This window comes from Bubalus bubalis, chromosome 24 (genome assembly GCF_019923935.1).
Source record: "Bubalus bubalis isolate 160015118507 breed Murrah chromosome 24, NDDB_SH_1, whole genome shotgun sequence".
NCBI lineage: Eukaryota > Metazoa > Chordata > Mammalia > Artiodactyla > Bovidae > Bubalus > Bubalus bubalis.
This window is the reverse complement of record NC_059180.1, coordinates 4,984,220-5,005,557: the sequence shown is the minus strand read 5'-3', so window position 1 is coordinate 5,005,557 and position 21,338 is coordinate 4,984,220. Positions and strand designations below refer to the sequence as shown.

The window sequence follows — 21,338 nt, the reverse complement described above, 5'->3', positions numbered from 1 at the left end:
AGGAAAGAGAACCTGACGTGAACATAGATCTTGGAAGTTCCAGGGATGGGAATGGGCTGCCCAGCCCCAGGGGACTATAACAAATCCCATCCAGAAGTGGGGCTCCCTGTAGAGTGTAGCAGACCTAAGCCAGTGTCCAGCAAATACACTGCAAGGAGAATAAGGGAATAAAAAGGAAGGAAGAGAACCCGTAAATTTAATCAACAGGATTTAAGAGGCCCACCTACTAGATGCCGTGTGTGGATCTTTTTGGATCCTGATTAATGAGATAGTGGACTGGTGAAATTTGAATACTGACTGGCATTATGATGACCCATTTTGGGGATCATGCTAATGGTAAAAGGCCCATCTTTCAAAGATATGTGCCGAAATATCTAAGGATGAGATGGTAAAATGTGGGGATTGTTTTCCGAATAATCCACTGGAGGGGGAAGAGCTGGCCACGTGGCCACGGGATGGTATCGGAGGTGGGTGAAGAGTCCAGGGCGTTCACCGAACTAGTCCCTCACTTTGTGTTTCTCGGGAATTTTCCAGTGTAAAACATTTTTCAAAAGTACTTGCTTAAAAGGGAAAATAGCCTATTAAAGTAAATTGTCTTCACAGTTGTTTAGAGGATGAGGATTTATGTTAAAAGTCACTTTTAAAGTCATTGCAATATTTGATGTAACCAGGAGTTCTATTATAAAATGACAAGGCAAATGGAATGTTTGAATTTGATTCCAAGTCAAGAAAATTGAAATCTCCTTTTCTGAACTTCTTATAGTTCAAGGTTGGTGTTTTCCGACCATTCAGCTATCCCCAAGTTTGAAATCCTACCTTGGCCTCAGTGGCACTTAACACATGGCTTCCTTAGGCCATTGATTCCTCGTGAACAAGTTTGGCTTCCCATTGAAAAAGGACAGGACGAATTTGATGAAACTAAGTCCGGGGGACATTCTGTATTGTCTAAGAGAAGCAGAATAGACGGGTGTGAGAGCGTGGCGTGAACTGGGGTGCGTCCCTGTCTTTGTCGGGTGTTGTCATGTAGGCTGTACTCTGCCCCTTCCAGAACCGTGTATGAAGACTCCGGGCCTGGAAGGCCCCTCAGCTGCTTCATGGAGGAGCCAGCCCCGTACACGGATGGCCCCGGGGCCGCTGCTGGCGGGGGCAACTGCAGGTTTGTGGAATCCCCGAGTCAAGACCAAAGACTTCAGGCTCAGCGACTGCGAAACCCTGAGGTGCGAGGGTCGCTCCAGACGCCGCAGAACCGACCTCACGGCCACCAGTCCCCGGAGCTGCCCGAAGGCTACGGTGAGGGCGCGCACCCGCTATTCCAAGTGCGGTTGGCCACGTGTCCCTCTCCAGTTTCAGACCTTTTCTGGTAACGCGTACCTGCCAGAGCCGCTGATGTTTGCAGAGCTCTGCCCCATGGCGGTTGTGTCAGTGTGATGGTTGACAAATCCTGCTCCTCCTTAATGTATCCTCCCTTGCTCCAAGCTTCTAGGACAGCAATTGTGTGAAGAATGTAGGCAAACAAATGTCAAAGAGAGCCAAGAGGAGCAGGGCGGGGGTCTGGATGAGCCTCTTTGTAGCGCCCTGGGATTTGAACGTGGGAAGGACGGCCTTGGGTAGGAGTGATAAGACTACTACTATCTGTTGTACTAACGTAGAACAGAATCTTTTGACAACCACAGAGGAAGCGCCTAAATGAAGGAGGACCCATGTAGATCCATGTTGGAGGATCCACATAGATGGGGCAGATGAGACCTGAAGTATGAGCTGTTGCAGGGGACAGGGGTGGAGGCAGGATGAGTCCCGAGGTGGCAGGTCGAGGGGTGTGGCTGCCTCTCCAGGTGGGAACAGGAGAAGTAAGATCTGTCCACACGCTGACCCCAGCAAGCCAGGCCCAAGTTCACTCCTGCCCTTCACACCCTTCTCTCGGTCCTTTCAAAGACTGTGGGAAGGAAGCGGGGCCTCCGAGCTCACAGGACTGACCCCTTGGACTGAGTGTCACTGACCATGTCCCCACTGTGTTGTGCAGAGCAGAGAACCACGGTACAGGGCCAGGTGTACTTCCTGCACACGCAGACGGGAGTCAGCACGTGGCACGACCCCAGGATACCCAGGTAGGTTTCCTGAGTGGCTCACCGGCAAGGCTGCGTTCCAGCGGTGCCTGGACCCCCTGGCTGTGGGTGATACAGCCCTTAGGGTATGGAGATGTAGGCTTAGAGGGTGGGCTGTCTGAGGTCCTGACTCAGACTCTCAGGGCGGCGGGGGCGGTAGTCCCAGCTCTGCTCCCCCCTCCCCACAGCTGGTCAGCAGCTGCCGTGACACAATTGGGTCCTTTAGACTAAAGTTTATAGAGCGCGATCCTGGGTCTTGAAATCAGGTTCCATAACCGGAAGAGACCCTCACCCTTAGATGAAATCAAATGCACTTACTCGAAAAACCTTCAAGATGTGGTTGCTCTCATTTTAAACTAAAAGTATTGCTGAATAAAATGATCTGATATCTGACCTGATGCTTTAAATAATTGGAGTGGGGGAGTGAATGGGGAGCCCTGGAAGCAGGTTGGTGATGGGCTGGTAATTGTTGAAGCTGGTTATTTATTCACTATGGTCTCTCTTTTTTTTTATATGCTTAAAATTCTCCATAATAAAAAGTTAAACAGGAAATATAAAGACTCTATCACCCTTTTTCTCTTCTACTTTACCATCCCTATTGCCTCAGTCCCTTGGGGACCATTCCTGGGGGAGATGAAGCTTTTCTATACGAGTTCCTTCTACAAGGCCATACATCTGAGCCCAGGTCAGAGAGATCCCTGCCCCTCCCCTACCTGTAATGGAGTTAAGTTTCTTTTTTCTCTTTGTTCTGCTTTCTTTTTTTTTTTTCTTAGAAAATTTTTTTTTGGTTTCAGAATAGCATTACTACTTAATAACATTTTAGTAATGCTCATTTCCTTTTTATTCATAATTTGTTTCATCTGAGAACAAGCTTCTTGCCTTTGATTTTCCAAATCTATGTTGAACTTACAATTCAGTGTCTATAATTAGAATGGAAGTATTACCTGCAAATGAATGAACTATCTCCTTGGTACTCTCGGGAAGGAAGGTCAGGCTTTTGTGCTCATTAGAAATGCATCTTGGTCAGTAATGCTTGCTCCCAGGTGACTGTGGATTGGGTTGAAATAATTAATCACGAGGTTAGACTTAGAGCTACTTGCTTATTAACAAAAGTCACTCAAAACTGAGACGGCCTCATCCTGGCGCAGCTCTCTAGAATGGGAAGATTTCCAGTGCATGTTCCTATACTCGTCTGCTGGAGAAAACGTGTTTTCTGGGAGCTTTCCCATGGAGAGAGAGACCCTTCTGACCTTGAGCATCTCATTAACTTGTGAGCCCAGAGAGGCCTTCCGGCAGCATTCAGATCCCCCCCACTATTGGGCTGGCCAAACGTTCGATCGAGGTTCTGTATTGCATCTTCTGGATGCAGTGTTTCGGTCCTCTTTGGTGGAAGGAATGGTCTTCCCAGGCAGACGGTGCTGCGTGTCACGGCCACAGGCTCTGAGAGTTGCGATTCTATCCGTGGGTTTGCTGCCGCTTGCACCGGAGCCGGGCCTCGCTGGTGTTTGTGTAAGCAGCACCGTGGTGGCCTGCGTAGCCCTGTGGAAGGGGGCGCCATGTAAGCAGCACTGTGGTGGCCTGTGTAGCCCCTGTGGAAGGGGGCGCCCCTGCTCTTCTCACTGAAGGTTTGGTCTCAGGCCTCCACGCTCAGATGGACAAACCACTGTGTGTCTTCCTTTCTGGTAGAGACCTTAACAGCGTGAACTGCGATGAACTTGGACCACTGCCGCCCGGTTGGGAAGTCCGCAGCACGGTTTCCGGGAGGATATATTTTGTAGATCATAATAACCGAACAACCCAGTTTACAGACCCACGGTTACACCACATCATGACGTAAGACTCTTACCGGCTCCTTGCCGGCCTCTTTACCGTTACAGTGCCATGTTTTCTACTATTTCCCTTCATCTGTCAACTGCATTGTTGGTTAGCAGAGAATAAGCGTGAGCAAAATATGATAATTACTGAGTGGACAGTCATGTGTTTTAAACTCTCAAGCCAGCTGGGTGCAGTCCTGAAGGCCTGTGTCACAGCCAGCCTGTAACTGAGTTGCAGCCTAAATCAAACCCCCGAACTGGCGCAGCTTCATTCTCGGAGCTTCCACACGCATATCTGATAAGACGGGTGGCCTCAGAGTGGGAAGCAGCAGAGTGAGGTTTTCCCTGGGGGTCTGCTCACCGCTGCGGGAAAGGGCTGGTCCAGAGCGCCATTTGGCTTCCCAGACCGTCATTCCCGGGGAACTTGGGTCTGGGGATGACCTTGGATCCCACACTCCACGTCCCAGGATAAGGCACGTGTGTCCTCAGACATGAGAGCCCGGGGGTGCTTGTCACTGAGAGCTGACGTAAGTCAGCAAAACTGGAGCAGAGCAGGTAGCTGGTCCTGGGCCTCCTCTGTCCCTGGACTTGCACCTCCAGTGAGGAGACTGGAGGCCCCCTGGTGAGAGGAGGAGGAGCGGCGCCCGCCACATTTCCCTCGTTTGCCTTGTGCGCGTCACCACCTCCACTGCCATCTGCTTTCAGTGTTCTGGTCACCTCCGTGTGATTCTCGGCCCCGAGGCCCTGCTGAGAGCGCGTCGGCACTAGTTGCCGATGAGTGCTAGAAGTTTCTGTGTTTATCATGGCAGTGATGATGTATGAGAGGCGGAGATGGGGGTCTCCTCTGTTATATCCTGGACACCTGTTGGGTTGGCCAGGAAGTTCATTTGGGGTTTCCGGTAACATCTGATGAAAAGGATGTTCTGAGGGTGGCCACCCCGGTTTTCACGTATCTGCGTACAGAGTTGTGTCACCAGGGAAGCACTCTTGACCGGAAGTGGGTGTCCTGACCTCTCTTCTCGGTCCCTTGGTGTGTGTTGGGGGGACACTGCTGGCCGTTGCCCTTGGGGTGACCTCAGCGCCTCTGTTCTCCTCAAGTCACCAGTGCCAACTGAAGGAGCCCAGCCAGCCACCACCGCCACCCAGCGAGGGCTCCGTGGAGGATGAGGAGCTGCCCGCCCAGAGGTACGAGAGAGATCTGGTCCAGAAACTGAAGGTCCTCAGACACGAGCTCTCCTTGCAGCAGCCCCAGGCTGGCCACTGCCGCATCGAGGTGTCCAGAGAGGAGATATTTGAGGTACGGGGTTCGGGGCAGCTGGCCGTCTGGCGGACTCTTTCCCCCCTCAGTGGACAGTGAGTTCTGCTTCCTCTCTGGTGTTGGGGGTGAAATGTAGGGGTTTATCACGGCTGAAGCCCCAGGCAAGAGAGGGATCAGTATTTCTTCCTGTGGTCTAGGTTTAAAAGGCGATGACTTCTGAGTGAAGGTCTAGCGATCTGTACAGAACCAGTACGAAGTGGTGCTGTAAATCCCACACCTGCATTGTACGGATGGCATTTCCTGCCGTTGGCATGGCACCCTCAGAACCAAGCATCCCCGTGCGGGGCCTGGCCCACCACCTCCCTGTATGGCACTGTCTCCCTGGAGAAGCCAGTGGCCTCCCTCTCCCTACTGGCTCTGGGTGGCATGCTGACCTCTGTCCAGCTGCCCTGCGGCATCGGGCTCCCTAAGTAGGGGACCTCTGGCAGGCAGGCCCTTTCTCAGGACCGCCAGCGTTGGTAGAGTCTCAGCTGCGTATGGGTCTCTGTGGAAGCCTCGGTGAGGCGCAGGCTCTCCCAGCCCACAGCAGCCAGGGGGCCGCTCAGCGCCTTACCCCAAGTGCCCGGGGCCGCACGACTGGAGCCGCTCAAATGCCCAGTTTTGCCCACTGAGCGTCTTAAACGGCTGTCAGAACGGGGAAGCTGAATTGTGGACACGCTGCTGCCAGATCTTTTCAACATCCTCTCGCCTCTTGGGATGGTTGCTTTTGAATCCCGTTAAATTTAAAGCAAGAAAAGGTTCTTAAGTGCCTTTTCACTGAAAATACCCACAGACACTGAGCTGGTTCCACTCCAGAGGCTGACTCTGAGGCCCTGTTAGGCTGACCACATGTTTCCTGTGTCTGATGAGCTGCTTTATGTTCCACTGAAAGCCTCCTTGGCTTTTTGATTCAGTGAGAAAATGTGATTTTTGACTTCAGATGTAAAACCAGGCTCAGGATTCTTTTACTATTTCTCTCTTATTATTTTACTCTCTTATGAGGTCTTCATTTGGCTAAAGCATATAAACTTATAGGACACATTGGAATTCATTTGTGTGGAGAAAATCAGCCCTAGAGAGGACGTTTAATCCTTCAGTCGTGATTGTGCTGAGGGTATGTGTGTATCCTTGGGTGCAGTGCCAGCTGCCCTGACCTTTGTTGTTTCTGAGGGAGTGATGGTGGGAGAAAGGTGAAGGAGCAGCAGTGACCAGAGCCCAGAGTAACATCCTGAACAGGAACCAGACAGGACTCAGATTGCAGTTCTTAAAAATAACCTCGGATCTTATTTATAGTCAGGCTCCATTATAAATAACCTTTCATCATGTTATAACTTTAAAAATAAGACAAGTTCTTTTCTCTGAAACTGTAATTTTGATGTGCAGGAGTCTTATCGCCAGATAATGAAGATGCGACCGAAAGACTTGAAAAAGCGACTCATGGTGAAATTCCGAGGAGAGGAAGGCTTGGACTATGGAGGGGTGGCGAGGTGAGAGGCTCATGTGTCCCCGCTTCTGCATGGATGTCGGCGCACTTGTGAGCATATGTTTGCTGAGCGGCCCTCTGCTCCTTCCTGGTGCTGATCTTGGGGCAGTCAGAACTCGGGTCTTGCCATCAGAGCATTCTTAGGAAAAGAATTCCTAAAAGCGTGTGCTTGCTAGCATCTCGCCATGACCCATCGAGACCCAGCTCTTGACCCAAACATTGCTTCACTTCTTACAAAGTTTGAATTAAACTTTTAACCTTACTCCCTTCTCCATCTGACCTGGGAAGACAGTACACTCCCTGAACTTCCAGTTCAGGAACTTCTGAACCGGAAGTTAACGTGGGGACAGCCTGGCTTTTGTCCTAAGAGGACCTTCGGGGGTGGGAGGAAGGCATGTGCATTGCCTTTGTGTCGAGGGGTTAAAGCGAGGTTTGGGTCAAAATAACTCATGCAGATGATTTAAAGGTAATAGTTTTTCATGATTACGTTATGTGTCCTATCTTCCCTCTTTTCACCTTTGAGACAACAGTTCTTTGGCTCTTTTAACTGTTTGTTTTAATAGAACGTCATCTAGACCATGAACTTGAGCGAGTTCGTTTATTAGCTACTGACCCTGTGATGTAGTTGGTAGGCACACAGACTAGGTCATGGTGTGGTGAGGATGAAATGTAATTCTTCCCAGTTCTGTAATATCAGGATTTCTAGTTCTTCTCTCATTCTTTGTAACTGTACATGATGTGTTTCCGCCTTTATTTTTTTGTTGTCCACTAGAGACACTCTCTCTTGGCCTTTTTCATAAGAGAAGGATATTAATGCTCCTGACTTTCCCTTCTTTCCACTTCTTACCTCTTACATTCCATTATCTGTAGTATAACTTTAATAGTGTCAAGGCCAAAGATTTACATTTTGTTCTGTAACCAAAATTAAGCCAGTCTCCTGCGCTTGTGTATTATTTGTGAGTTGAAAGTCGGCACACTGTTTTATATTATTATGACAGTGTAAGTACTGTTCAGAGGGATTAAGTGGTATTCTATCATTTATTTTATCCTTTTGAACAAATTTTAATTTTTCTAAGAATTTCTTCTTCTTCTTCTTTTAAACCAGGTCTTGTCTTTGTTGCTCCATTAAATATCGCTTTTGGCCAATTTCCCCTCCCATCCTCTCTTGTGGAGGCCCTGTCCCCTGACGGTTTCTGTAGACCTTCTGCACCGCTGTCTTCGTGGGACATCACTGCTTTCTTGGGTTGCAGCCATTGTTGTGTGGGTCCCATGGCTACTTATTCCTTGGCTTACTCCCTCGTGTTATTGGAGTATATCCTCAAGTAGCCTTCTTAGAAAGGGCGTGTGTGGGGTTAATTTTCCAAGATCTTAGGTCTGAAAATGTCTTATAATCTTCACTTTGATAGCTTGGCTTCTTATAGACTTCTAGAAAGAAAATCGTTTTCAATCAGAACTTTGAATTTGCTATCTGTCTCCATGCACCCAGGGTCACTGTCTGATGACAGTCTGGTTTTAGTCCCTTTTGTGCTATTTGTCCCCATCCAGGAGCATCCATCATCCACAGATGCTGTACCTTTTTCCTGCTTTTCTCCCCCACTCCTGTCTTCAAGGCCTCCTTGCCCATATCCACCATCCTGCTCGCTCCTCCCACCCCCTCCTCACTTCCTTGCTCCTCTTTTGGCTTGCTGTCACTCACTGGCAGAACCCCAGTTCTGAAGCATCCCATCCCCTGTGAAGGAGTCCCCTCTCTGACAGGGTTACGAGTCAGAGAATCACCAGCGACTGCAAACCTCAGCTCTGGTAGGTGCTGCAAGGGGCCTCGTTAATGTGCAGTCGTGTGTGACAGTGGTCCCGTCCTGGGGGTCGCGGCACAGGAGAGCCTCCCACCCTCACAGGTAAGAATACACAAGCAGATTGGCAGCCCTGCAGCAGTCAGCACCAGCAAAATTAGGTTTTGAGAAGTGATATGGGGGTCTCACTACGTCTCTGGGTGAAGTTGGGATCTTTTCCAGACGCCAAAAGTAAGTAAGTAAATGGGGCCGGGAACAGAATCGTTCCTCCAGCCTCTTCCCATCGCGTCCGCCTGTCTCCCCTTCCACCCCTCCGTCTGTGATACAAGTTGAGCCCGGGCCTTCCTGACCACGTGCTCACACTGCAACTGCCTCTCCCCGAGAAGTGCTTTTTCTTTCCAGATTGTCCCAGGTTTCTTCTTCAATCTTCTCCATATTGATTCTAGAAAGCATCTTTCTTCTGGCAAATGTAACTTACGTTTGCCCTGAAAACATAAATCCCATTCCCAACAAGACAAGGGCTTTAGGCTTTCCGTCCCTCTCTTCAGGGAGACTCTTCTGTTTCCTCGTTCATGTTTGTCCAAAATTCATATCAAACTACTTCCATTCTCTCTCCTCTGCCTTTTTCTTTCTAGTCTCAGGATGTCTCAAGAGTCAGTATCTTGAATGGTTTCACTTTACATTGTTCTGTGCGTAGCTGGGGTTATGGTCCCTAGGCGAGCATGTGAACAGCTGGGTGAAGTTTGATTTGGAAGGAGTTTGCTTTCTCTGCCGTTTTCCATGGTTATGAAATCTTCCAGGTGGAGATGAGTCTTGGTGTAGCTGCCTTGATGAACACGGTGCTGCAGGGGAAAGAGCTGAGAAGCCCTGCTTTTTTGCTGCTAGTCTGATCTCCCGTTGTTTCAGCTCTCGAGTCTTCCCCGTGTCTGAATGGTCCATGCCTGTTGTGGAAGGCTGAGATGTCAGTGACCTGCGTGTTACATATGCGTGTATGTCTGCTCCTCTCCCCTGCCTCCGGCTCTGAACCTTTATCCTTTCTCTCTCTTCTGACTCTGGGGATAGCTCTTCCTTGACCACTTCTAGAACTTTTCTCATGCTCTATACCTTGTCCACAGCTCAGTCGGAATGTTTGCTTGTATTTTAATCACTTCCTGTCTAGACAGTTGCAGGTCCTTGGCGTTTATGAAAATAATTCTTTGTAAATCCAAACTCTGAAACTTGGGGCTGAACAAAGCACCAGAGTTGGGAAATCCTGCCTTCCTAATAAAGAGGCTTCCTAAGACTCGGCGTCTCATCTCTGACAGTTCCTTCCTGTTGGAGTTTGATATGTCACTTTGTCGGTGTGATCATTTTGCGGGTATTTTCACAAGCTTCTCCGACAGATTATCTGCATTTGTGCTTATCCTTCCATATTTTCTCAATTCTATGTTTTCTATTCTTAAGAAATTTTAGAACTTAATAAGATCCGTCCATTTAAAGTTTTGAGTAGAAAGAAGACAAGGTTACACAAATGTTTGTATAAGACTGCATACGTGGGTTTACCAAACCTGACCACAGCAGTTGAGTCACGTTTTCTGTTTAGAGTGCTTTTTTGGTTTGGTTTTAACTTGGGGCTTTTAAAAATTAAAACATTTATTCGGCTGTGTGGGTCTTGGTTTCTGCACGCGGGATCTTTGATCTTCCATCGTGGCGTGTGAACTCTTAGTTTCGTCATGTGGGATACAGTTACCTGACCAGGGGTTGAACCTGGGCCCCTGCGTCGGGAGTGCGGATTCTCAGCCATTGGACCACCAGGGAAGTCCGTTCGTCACAAGATTTTATCTCTACAAAGTAGCAGAGAAAACCTTTGTTGGGGTGCAGGCAGGCTGACAGACACCGTGCCTCTGAGCTGGTGATGATTCCCACAACCAGAGATAGTTCTCAACTTCGGAGTTGCTTTTCTGGAACCACTAGAAGCAGCTGTTTCCTTCTTGAAGCCTATTTGCCCAGCCTGTCCCAATCACCTTTTCTCAGAGCCAGGCAGCCTTACCAGTTTGGCTTCCGAGGGCAGTCTATCAGTCCTGTGGTGAAGATCTAAAACTAGGGGATTTTAACGTGTCTTCTTTTTGCTGTGGTTTCTAGGGAGTGGCTTTATTTACTGTGCCATGAAATGCTGAATCCGTACTATGGACTCTTCCAGTACTCCACGGATAACATTTACATGTTGCAAATCAACCCAGATTCTTCAATCAACCCTGTAAGTATTAATGAATAAGGAGGTCAGAAATTTAGTTGGAGAATTTAAGAGGCTTTCCAGTTTCAACCTCAATTCTTGGTTTATTCATTGTAGACCTACTCAAAGTCTGTGGCAAATAAAACATGGGAAGGTAGAGTGACAGTTGGATTAGGATGGATGGTTTCTACCCCTTACCTTCAGTGACTGGGATCACTGAGTATGTTGTTTCAAGGACAACAAGAGTGAAATTGAGCTGCTTGTGGACTCAAAGCACTTTACCGCCATTGGAGGAAACTCTGGCTCGATGGCTGTATTTGTTGACAGTGTCATTCTGAGAGGCGGGGTACGAGGTCCATCCTCCTCCCAGCCAGAACTGGAATATTCCCTTATGTAACTGGCCTTTTTGGCCAGCGTGCTGATACTCTTAGCTGCTCGTCATAGCAATGAGGAAACAGGAGCAGCACGTGGCCCAGGGGTGGCCCGCGGCGAGCGGAGGGCTCTGCTGCGGGGCCGCGTCCTGTGGTCTGCACCATGCACACGGCTCTGAGGGGCAGCCAGTGCGACTTTCACCAGTGTGGACACTCTCTAATTGTAATTCCAACCTAAGAGTAGAAACGGGGGTTCCCTGGTTGCAAACCACAACGGCGCTGGTTTTGGGCTGTGTCCCCCGCTCAGTCCCTTCTCTGGATTTTCCTCTCTTCTGCTTTCCTGTGGGATGGGGGAGGGATGGCAGAGGAAGAAGGGGGCTGCCTATCGCCTTTATTTGCTCGAGGCGCGCTGGGAGAGGCCGGCGGCCTCCTGGGTGTGCCGGTTGACCCATGCCAGCACCGGGCACTGCGCTGAGAAGGGGCAGCTCGCGGTTGACGCTCTGCCTTCATCATGTTGAAATTCTCCATTTCTGAATAAGGGGTTCTGCATTTTCATTTTGCACTGGGCCGCACAAATTCAATAGCAGTTTTGAGAAGGTATTTGAACCAAGGGCGCATGAAGTGTCATTCAGATGACCTCTCCAGAGTCGTGCTCTTGTGTGACCTTTGATCGGGTGGGTCCTGAGCACAGCCTGTGAGTCACTGATTCAGCTTCCTCCTATGGGACGGGTCTCCTGAGAACCTGGAGAAACACACACCTGTCCGCCCTGCCGGGCAGCTTCCTAACACTTGGTGTTCTCTGCTGCCCCCTGCAGGACCACTTGTCTTACTTCCATTTCGTGGGTCGGATCATGGGTCTGGCTGTGTTCCATGGACACTACATCAATGGGGGTTTCACGGTTCCTTTCTACAAGCAGCTACTGGGGAAGCCCATCCAGCTTTCTGATTTGGAATCGGTGGACCCTGAACTCCATAAGAGCTTAGTGTGGATTCTGTAAGTACCGACTCAGGAAACTGAAAATTCACCTGTCACCTGTCTTAGGGTGCACCAGATCCATGGGTGTGAAACTGGAGAAACTAACCACCAGAATCATAAAAACTGATCTGACAAAAATATTTAATTGACTTACCCTCTCATATACTGTTTGACCAGCTTCTCTTCATGGACTAGTTTCTTTTGTTGTCTCCTTGAATTATTAGGTTACAATTGTGGCTGTTAATTCCCAGGCCTGGTGGTTGTTTTTTTTTTTTTTTTTTTTTAACACTCTGAGGTGTCTCCTGGTCTCTAGAGGGACCAAGTGAAGTGAAGTGAAAGTCGCTCAGTTGTATCTGACTTTTTGCGACCCCATGGGCTGTACAGTCCATGGAATTCTCCAGGCCAGAATACTGGATGGGGTAGCCTTTCCCTTCTCCAGGGGATCTTCCCAATCCAGGGATCGAACCCAGGTCTCCTGCATTGCAGGCGGATTCTTTACCAGCTGAGCCACCAGGGAAGCCCCTAGAGGGACCAGGAAGATATCAAAAAAGTCCTGATATTCAGTCATCTTTAAGATTATCCTAAAACTCTTAAATGCAACAGGCACAGCTACATGGTCACCGTGGATGTCGGGGGTCCTCGTGAATGGGCTGATTCCACAGGAATGGGAGGTCCACGTCCTCCCACGTGTCCCAGCTGCTAAGGCTGGGGTGCGGGGGTCAGGCCTGCGTCCTGTGGAGAACCACCCCAGCTGTGTTTCCAGAAATGTGGCGGACAAAGGAGCCAGTCCTAACTTGCAAGGGCTTCTCTGCACTGAAGCCTTGGAAAGGCTGCCTGGAGGCAGGGCGGTGATATCTTCTTGGTGTGGCTGCCCCTTGACTCAGTTTCCCCATCACGCTTCCCTCCTGTCTGCTCGGAGACTTGGGTGCCATGTCTCTGGAGGTCCCAGCAGCGTCGCTCCCATCACCCTCCTCTTGAGGCCACCCTGACCCCTGCCTGTGCTCCCCCGCAGAGAGAACGACATCACCCCCGTGCTCGATCACACGTTCTGCGTGGAGCACAACGCTTTCGGGCGGATTCTTCAGCACGAACTGAAACCCAATGGCAGGAACGTCCCCGTCACAGAGGAGAATAAGAAGGAATATGTCCGGTAGGCAGTGTTCTGGGGCACCCGGGGCGGGGGTTGCCAGGCAGCGGTCACGTTGAGATGGTCGAGGCTCCTCTGCTGCGTGAGCCTCCCTTCCCATACTTGGACCAGAGTCGCAGTAGAGACTTCCAGAAGGCAGTGGTGTCAGCAGTGGGAGCTCTGAGTGGAGGGCTGACCTGTTAAAGGGGGATTCGTGACCCCAGAGACCGAGGCGGGGGGACTGGCAAGGGATCACTCGGTTCTGGGTGTGACGGTCATGACCACAGGAGCGCGAGGAGGAGGAGCCTGAAAGCTTCCTGAGCTCAGTCTAAGGGCATCTTCCCTCCGGTCTGTCCTCCCACCTCTGAAGGCAAATAGCTGACTAGCAACTCCATGGGGTATTCAGACACATGGGGTGTTGTTCTCAGGGTCCTATATTTTATTTTCAAACATTTTTTTTTTCAACTATGGCATCCCTAACAGGTCAGGTCAGATCTGACCGATTTCAAGCAGAGCATCAGCACATCTAAGGGAGGGGCTGACTTCCTTTCCTCTTGAGTCTTAGGCTGGTCACCAACCGGCAGGGGGCGTTCCTCCCCGTCGGCGGGGCCGGGCGGGCAGGGCTTAGCTGATGGCAGCCCCGACTAACGGAGGAAAGAGCTGTGCTGCTGCTTCCAACGTGTGACTTGCCTTCTCAGGTTGTATGTAAATTGGAGGTTCATGAGGGGAATCGAGGCCCAGTTCCTGGCTCTTCAGAAGGGGTTTAATGAGCTCATCCCTCAACACTTATTGAAGCCTTTTGACCAGAAGGAGCTGGAGGTGGGCTGTGCGGGGCTGGGGTGCGAGGGGCTGTTGTGTGCGGGGCGGTCCCTGCCTCCCGGCCAGGCTGCATGGTCCCCACAGGCGTGGGGGTCGCTGTGGCTGCAGGAGCAGGGACAGGGTGGGGGGACAGGGGCGTCGGGGAGCCCCGAGCAGGGCTGACGAGGCCTGGTGTCCATGTGGTGGCAGGGAGTCCAGCTCAGCCGTGGGACATCAGTCAGGGTGTTCCGCGGCTTCCCCAGTGCCTCCTCCTGAGGGGTCACCTTACGGTCACTGAGCATGGGACCGTAACCAGCTGCTCCCATCCTAGCCAGCTGCTCGACTTTGATTCCAGCTGTTATCAGGCCCAGGACGGGGTGTTACTGTCCTTTCTTGTCCATCTTCATGGGACGCAGTGATTCACTCACGTCTTGTCCACCTCTGGCGCCAAGTAGCTCGGGCCTTTCAAAGTGTCCCCAACCTTCTGCCCTGGTGCACCGGAGTGCACGTGATCCTCTGGGGGGGAGTCACACTTTACACCCCACACGTCCCCAAGTGTCCCTGCGAGGTCCTGGGAGGCGGCCCCGCTGGGCAGGTGACCCTGTGCAGCCTTTCTGGCTCCTCAGTGCACACACGTGCTCAGCTGTAGGGAAACGTCACGTCAGCGGCCGCCCCGCACCCTGGGGGTGGCAGCCAGCCTGGAAGTGCAGGCACAGACGGGGGCCCCGGGCTGGCTGCGTGTGTCGGGTGTGCCCTTGTCTGAACGTCGCCCGGCTGACGGGGGCGTGGTTGGTCGGTCTCTCCACGGCCCGGGAGCCTGGGGCGGCCCGTCGTGTTGTGTGTCCGGGAAGTGACCCACCTTCACGCCCCGCAGCTGATCATCGGCGGCCTAGACAAGATCGACCTGGACGACTGGAAGTCCAACACGCGGCTGAAGCACTGTGGGGCCGACAGCAACGTGGTCCGGTGGTTCTGGCAGGCGGTGGAGACCTTCGATGAGGAGCGGCGGGCCCGGCTGCTGCAGTTCGTGACGGGCTCCACGCGGGTCCCCCTCCAGGGCTTCAAGGCGCTGCAAGGTGACTGCAGTGGCGGCCGGGCCGGGCCGGGCGGGGCCTGGGCGTCTCCTGGCATCGGCTCTTTCATGATGGACGCCGGGCACGGCAGTGTCGCTTGTCCAGAGACCTCTTCTCTCCCCACTGCCGCTCCCGGGGTGAAAGAAACATCTGTAAACAGTGGGAGCCCGTGTCAGCCACACGAGTCTTCCACACCACCTGCTCGGGGTGTCTCAGCCCGTGGGCCCACAGCGGCGGATGCTGGCCGGCTGACCTGGTGTCCCCGCGAGGCTGGACCAGGAACGACCCTGCCAGCGAGGCCAGGGGGCCGGGGTAGGGGGTGGGTTCCCCTCGCCCAACAGAACAGATGGCTTCAGGGGGGAGGAAAGCAGCTGTAAAGCGCTCGGGTTAACTTCTGAGTCTCCTGCGTGCACAGCGCGCTGTGCAGGTCGGGCCCTCAGTCCCCTCTTCCATGGGCCCGCCTGGTCGGCTGCCTTGTCCAGTGAGGAGCCATCCTCCCAGGCGTTCGGCTCGGACTGAGTCCCTGGGAAGGGGGCCAGGGGCGGCCATGCACAGTAATGCGGCTGAGCTCAGGAGGGGCTGCGGGGCTCGTGGTCGGCGCCTCCACCCGGGAAGGGCCTCTTCTGCGTGCTGATGCTAAATCTGGGGGTTTTGTCACTTGATAACCCTGGCAGAAATAAGGTTGAGAATATTAGTACTTTAAAACTTAGTAACTGGACTTCACATGTTCTTAGTGAGAGCAGGCAGTTTTCACACGAACGTTTCCTGTAGCCTTCTCCTTCGCCTGAGGCCCTCCTGGACTGAGAAGTCCCCTCCTGTCCTGGGACTTGGGTCCTGGTGTTCATGTCTGTCTGTCTTCCCACCGCCTCTGCACAGGGGTTTCCTGACTCCAGAACCTGCTTTTCTCACGATGCTACCATCCACTGCCAACAGGGGGTCTGCTTGCTAGAAATTCCTGGTTTTTAAAAAACAAATTCCTGGTGACTTAAGGATTCTGCTTTCAGACACCTGCCCTGGGGCCGGCTCATGTCCTCTCAGCTGTGAGAGGACAGCTCGGTCTTTGCTCTTCCTGCGCCCGTGAATTTTCTAGAATGTCTGATGTTAGTCACTCCGTGGCCATTGTGTGCATATCCCGAGACTACACAGAGCTCCTAGGGTTACGTGAACCCTGACACCGTCTGGAAGGATGGGCGTGGGGCCCCGGGTGGTGGCAGGGGGCCCGGGCCCCAGCTCTGAAGCGTGTTAACTAGACTGTTGTCTCGTAAGGCTCTACAGGCGCCGCAGGGCCCCGGCTCTTCACCATCCACCTGATTGACGCCAACACGGACAACCTGCCCAAGGCCCACACCTGGTAAGGACTGGCGCCCCACCCGGGGGTCCGTGTGTGGGACAGCCCGCACATCAGGGTCAGCACGAGGCTCTTTCAGGAGCGCAGTTAAGTCCCGAGACATGGCTGACCTTGGAGCTCCTCCCTGGCTCCTGCTGTGTGTGTGTCCATGGGTGCATGTGTCCCTGTTGCCCACACAGGTGCCGTCAGGAGGGAGCACTGCAGGGTTAAGTTTGGCGTTACTGGTCTCTTCCTTCTTGGAGCTCTGGCTGTGACAGACATGCCTGTGTACTGAAAAATGCTTTCTCCCTCAGTGCTCACTTAAACGGCACCTGTAGCGGGGTTAGTTCCTTTGTGGTTTAAAATCTAGTCACTCACTCGCCCTTGTGAACCATGTCTTGAGTGTCCCTCCAGTTGACCAGAACCGGTTCCAGATGCTGCCGGGATGCATGGTGACGTGGGGGGAGGTCCCTGGCTGGGGGTCCCACACTGGCCACGACATCCAAGTGGGCGGGTCTCCACGTCTGTGAGACAGAGGACAGCCCCCTGGCCCACGTGAGGATCCAGGGTCTGTCCAGCGGGGTCGACCCCCAGGGCCACTCCTCCCACCCCCAGCAGGCTTGGTCCTCTGATGGATGTGAAGAATGTCCTCGGGGTCAAGGACCCCTGAAAAGACTCCACACGCTGTAGCCTGACTCCTCCTCAGAAACTGTCCTTAAGGGCTCAGCCCCAGCAATTCAAGAGGCCTCTGTCCTCTCAGTCAGAACTCGGTAGTTTTGGATTCATTGTGAGGTAATAGCTTCACAGGGCTTTTGGACACAGCTTTGGGAATGAACATCCCTGAGGAAATGCTGGCCCGTTCATCTAACCCCGTTGGGGATCTGACATCTTGTTGGTTTTGAGAGAGAACCTGTTTCTTCCGGAAATACTGCGGACTGCCCCGCTGTGGTTAGATCAAGTCCTAGAGGGTTTGACGCGTGGGCAGTGAACTGATAGAGGGGTTTTGTGCTCTGCAAATGTGTTCCTGGTCTGAGAAATAACTTCTCCCCAAAACAAGAAACCCAACAAGGTGACAGCTTTGTCCTAATCTGCCCAGGATGTACTCACCTGGTTTCATTGGTTTAAAAATCTTTGCCCAAGAAGCCCCAGGTGTACACACAAGCGTTCACCCACCGCCGGCTCTGCGGTGTGTCTCACCTCTGTCCCTTTCCAGCTTTAACCGGATCGACATCCCGCCCTACGAGTCGTACGAGAAGCTCTATGAGAAGCTGCTGACGGCGGTGGAGGAGACCTGTGGCTTTGCCGTGGAGTGAGGTGCACCCCGAGGAGCAGACACGAGCTCATGGCCACCAGACCCTGAGCGGCAGCTCTCTGGATGCTTCCGCGAACCGGCTGAGGCCCTGGAATCCTAGGAACCCGAGGGAAAGGCTGGTCTCCCCTGCTCTTTGCTGGGGGAGCGAGGGGCGGGCAGACTGCGGCTGGTGGCTCCTCCCACATTCTCCCCATCCTGGCAGGCCCCCCATCCCCCCCATCCAATAAACGCAGCCAGGTCAGCACGGCTTCGGTCACACGGGACCCTCTGCTACAGCCGTGGCACTTGCGGTGGCCGCTCAGCGCCCGTGGGCTCCATGGGAGTCTCGACCCCCAGGGAGGGAGCCGCGCGGGGCTGCCCGGGGCACACCCCGCAGCTGGACCCGCTGCTCTGTCTCAAAGCCGACCTAAGGCCCCTTTTCGAGTTCAGCAGCTCGGATTCCACACCCCATGTCCCAGCAGCCTGCTCTGGGTAGCAGGTTAAGTTCTGACAGTAACGGTAAAGTAGATGCTTACTGGAGTTCCGCCACTGCAGGAAGCTGGCGTCAAGAAGATGCTTCTGATTTGGAAGGGGACACGAGTCGGGGCGGCTTGCGCTGGGGGCCTGGGTGTTTCTTTTCAGGGTTTCCTAGCTGAAAACTTTGTTCTACAGAGAGAAAAATGATCTTTCCTTTTCAGAGTCCCTTTAGCCACATTGTCTATCCAATTCAAAATATTTTTCCAGTAAAACCACCACATAGCAGAGCTTATCAAACAGACCAAAACCAGCCCCGCCCTGCCCCACACCTGGATACTAACAAACCATTTTGTGGAAAGTGCTTAAGAACTAAACGAACAGGACAGAACTCTGATTTCATAGCTGCTGGCTTGGTGCGAACTAGCTTGAAAAGGAGAGCGAGAATGTCTAATCCTCATGATCGACGTTCACCCCGAGTCACCTTTTTACAAAAAGTGGGTCGTGGATGGAACCCGAAGGCAGAGGGGCCCCTGGACCCGCTGGCCCACGTCCCCATCTGATGGCAACGCTAACCAAACACCGCGGCGCGGCTCACCCGCCCAGGCGATGAGCAAGGCCAGAGAAAGTCTTGACCCTAAATTTCTAACACCGTTTCCCAATTTGCACAAAAGTTCAAATAATTTTTAGAGTGGTTCGATTTTAGATAGCTAAGCTTCAGTGGAAAAATAGCAGTGGCAACAAACTCTCCCGTGTGGACTTCCATTGTTTTTGTTTGGGGGCCGAGTGCAGGGTAACTCACTAGCAGGACGTGTCTCTGTTGAACTTCTGTTGTGGACGCGCCTAAGGTCCGTGCTGGGATCCAGCCTGCTGTGGGTCTGGAAGGCGCTTTCTGACCTGTCTGTCCTTTTTCGTTCCTGACGCCTGTGGACAGCGTTGACCCTCTGCATCTTGCTGGGGTTCTTCTCTTGACCTGGAAGCAGTCAGTGGCCTAGGGCTGGGGGCAGACTGCAGCTGGGGGTTCCAGGAGAGAAAGCTGTGCTGCTGGGTGACTCGCTGGCGTTCTAGAATAGGAAGGATGCCGTTGGCTGTAAAAGGAAAAGCACCCCCTCAGAATGTGCAGGCCAGGCTGGGGGCTGAGCCGTGCCCGGGTTTAACCATCACGCTTTCCGGGTGTGCTGGGAGCTGGCTCCTCGGGGGTGTCCTCTGGCGGCGTGAGGGTACAGACAGACACACCTGCCCTGTGACCCGGACCTAAACCTAGAGGAGGGGACCTGGTTTTCCTGGGTGTCGGCCAGAACCTGCTGTAATTAGGGAGGAAACGAGGGTCTCGTGGCTGAAAAGACCTCGAAGCAGGAATGAGGCGTTCGCCTCCTTTCCAGTGACCTTCCTGCTGATGGGGGATGGGCTGCTTCCTGTGTCAGATGTCATCTCAGCAAGAGCAGAGGGTCCCCTCGGGGCTCCTCCGGGGGCTGCTGGTGACAGTGAGCTTCACCTCCCCCAGGGCCCGGCTCTGTGTTTCCCTGCTGGCACGTGGACACCTCGGCCCCCACAGCTGGTGTCGGGGAGCCTGGCAGAACCTTCCAGAGCTCCAGGTCACTCTTGCCAAGCAGGCCTGTCGGTGGCACTGCCCCTTGAACCTCAGTGTCCACGGGGAGTGGGCCTTTCGACCCTCCACCCCCACCAAAGAATCGTGTCTAGCCCTGGGTGATCCCGGGTGAGCTCCCCGACCCCTGCCCTTCCCTGGAGCCGCAGAAAACCCCCGTCCCCCCGCCTCTGCCCGGAAGCTTCAGGGCCCGACCTCCAGGCTTGCCTCACCAGCGGCCATCAGCCGACCCTCAGGGATGTAGCAAACCACCGCTCTTCAGTGCTTTAGGAAGACCGGAGGGGCTGCGGGGCGGCTGCCAGCCGTCCGCCGACTCCTCCCGGGAGAAGCGCCTGGGAACGAGGCCCGGGGCTCGCCCAGCCCAGGGTCCGAGTCCAGGTCGGGCAGTCGTCCAGGCCGAGCTATCCGAGAAGATGCCCCGGCTGCAGCCAGGTGTTGCCGCACGGCAGCCTTCCCAACACATAGTATGGATTTTTAAAATTGGTTTATTTTTGTCTCTCAACCACTTTATAATGTATTTTTATTTATTTTGTTTTTAAGTACTGCTGCTATCCTTGTTATCCTTCCCATGGTTTTTATTGCTGATTTATTTTGTGAAAGTTGTACACTAATGTTGTTTTATGTCAAAATCAAAAGTATTTAAAGAATACTAGTTCTATTTAATGTGGTTATAGAACCAGCTGGAAACACAAAACAGTGGTTGAACAGCAGGCTGGACCTCGGCGGTCAGGTTCATTTTGTTACATATGCAATAAACTCACGACTTTACATTTTTGGTGTCTGTTATTTGGTGTGCAAAAGAGATTCCAGCTTTTTTTTTTTTTTAAACAAGACAGGAAGCCAGTGGCAAGGGCCTTCTAAAGAAAGGGGTAAACTCACCACTCCAACGGCAGGAGGAACTGATGGTAGCAAGTTTGGAAAACAGTATGGAGGTTTCTCAACAGACTGAAAATCGAGCTACCATATGAGCCAGCAGTTCCACTCCTGGGTTTATATCTGAAAGAAAGCAGAAACACTAGTTCAAAAAGATACACCCCCACCAGTGTTCACAGCAGCATAATTCACAATAGCCAAGACTGGAAGCAACCAAAGTGTCCATCAACAGATGAATCGATAAAGGAGATGTGGTGTATATGTATGTATGTGTGCATGTGTATATACATACGTGTACACACACACAGTGGAATACTAGGCCATAAAAAGTATTCGGAAGTTTGCAACAACCTAGATGGACTTGGAGGGTATTATTCTAAGTGAAACAAGTTCAAGAAATACAAATACTTGGGTATCACTCATATGTGGAATCTTAAACTAGTGAATGTAACAAAAGGGGAACAGATTCATAGGGAAACCAGTGGAGGGGACGGCAGGGGAGGTGCACGTAGGGAGCTGGGGATTAAGAGGACAAAATACTAGGTATTGTGGCTTCCCTGGTAGCTCAGGGGTAAAGAATCCACCTGCCAGTGCAGCAGACGTGGGCCCTGACTCAGGAAGATTCCACATGTCGTGAAGGAGCAACTCAACCTGTGCGCCGCAACCATGGAGCCTGTGCCTTAGCGCCCACGTGCCCGTCCTCCGCAGAGGAACCACTGCAGTGA

General features: G+C 52.5%; 1 protein-coding gene across 6 annotated transcripts in view; it reads left to right on the top strand.

Moving 5' to 3' along the window:
- SMURF1 (SMAD specific E3 ubiquitin protein ligase 1) overlaps positions 1-20,508 on the top strand; it is a 91,672-nt gene extending 71,164 nt beyond the window's left edge. For 3 of the 6 annotated variants that reach the window (XM_044936408.2, XM_025275344.3, XM_044936407.2), the window contains 13 exons: positions 1,049-1,290; positions 2,021-2,105; positions 2,710-2,787; positions 3,789-3,935; positions 5,015-5,213; positions 6,597-6,700; positions 10,608-10,722; positions 11,885-12,063; positions 13,058-13,195; positions 13,870-13,990; positions 14,844-15,045; positions 16,309-16,393; positions 17,583-20,508. In XM_044936408.2, coding sequence (XP_044792343.1) covers positions 1,049-1,290; positions 2,021-2,105; positions 2,710-2,787; positions 3,789-3,935; positions 5,015-5,213; positions 6,597-6,700; positions 10,608-10,722; positions 11,885-12,063; positions 13,058-13,195; positions 13,870-13,990; positions 14,844-15,045; positions 16,309-16,393; positions 17,583-17,682 — 1,795 coding nt within the window. In that variant the 3' untranslated portion in view covers positions 17,683-20,508. The remainder of the gene's footprint in view (positions 1-1,048; positions 1,291-2,020; positions 2,106-2,709; positions 2,788-3,788; positions 3,936-5,014; positions 5,214-6,596; positions 6,701-10,607; positions 10,723-11,884; positions 12,064-13,057; positions 13,196-13,869; positions 13,991-14,843; positions 15,046-16,308; positions 16,394-17,582) is intronic. The other 3 variants (XM_044936406.2, XM_025275342.3, XM_025275341.3) reach the window with 3 other exon arrangements.
- The last annotated feature ends 830 nt before the right edge of the window (positions 20,509-21,338 follow it).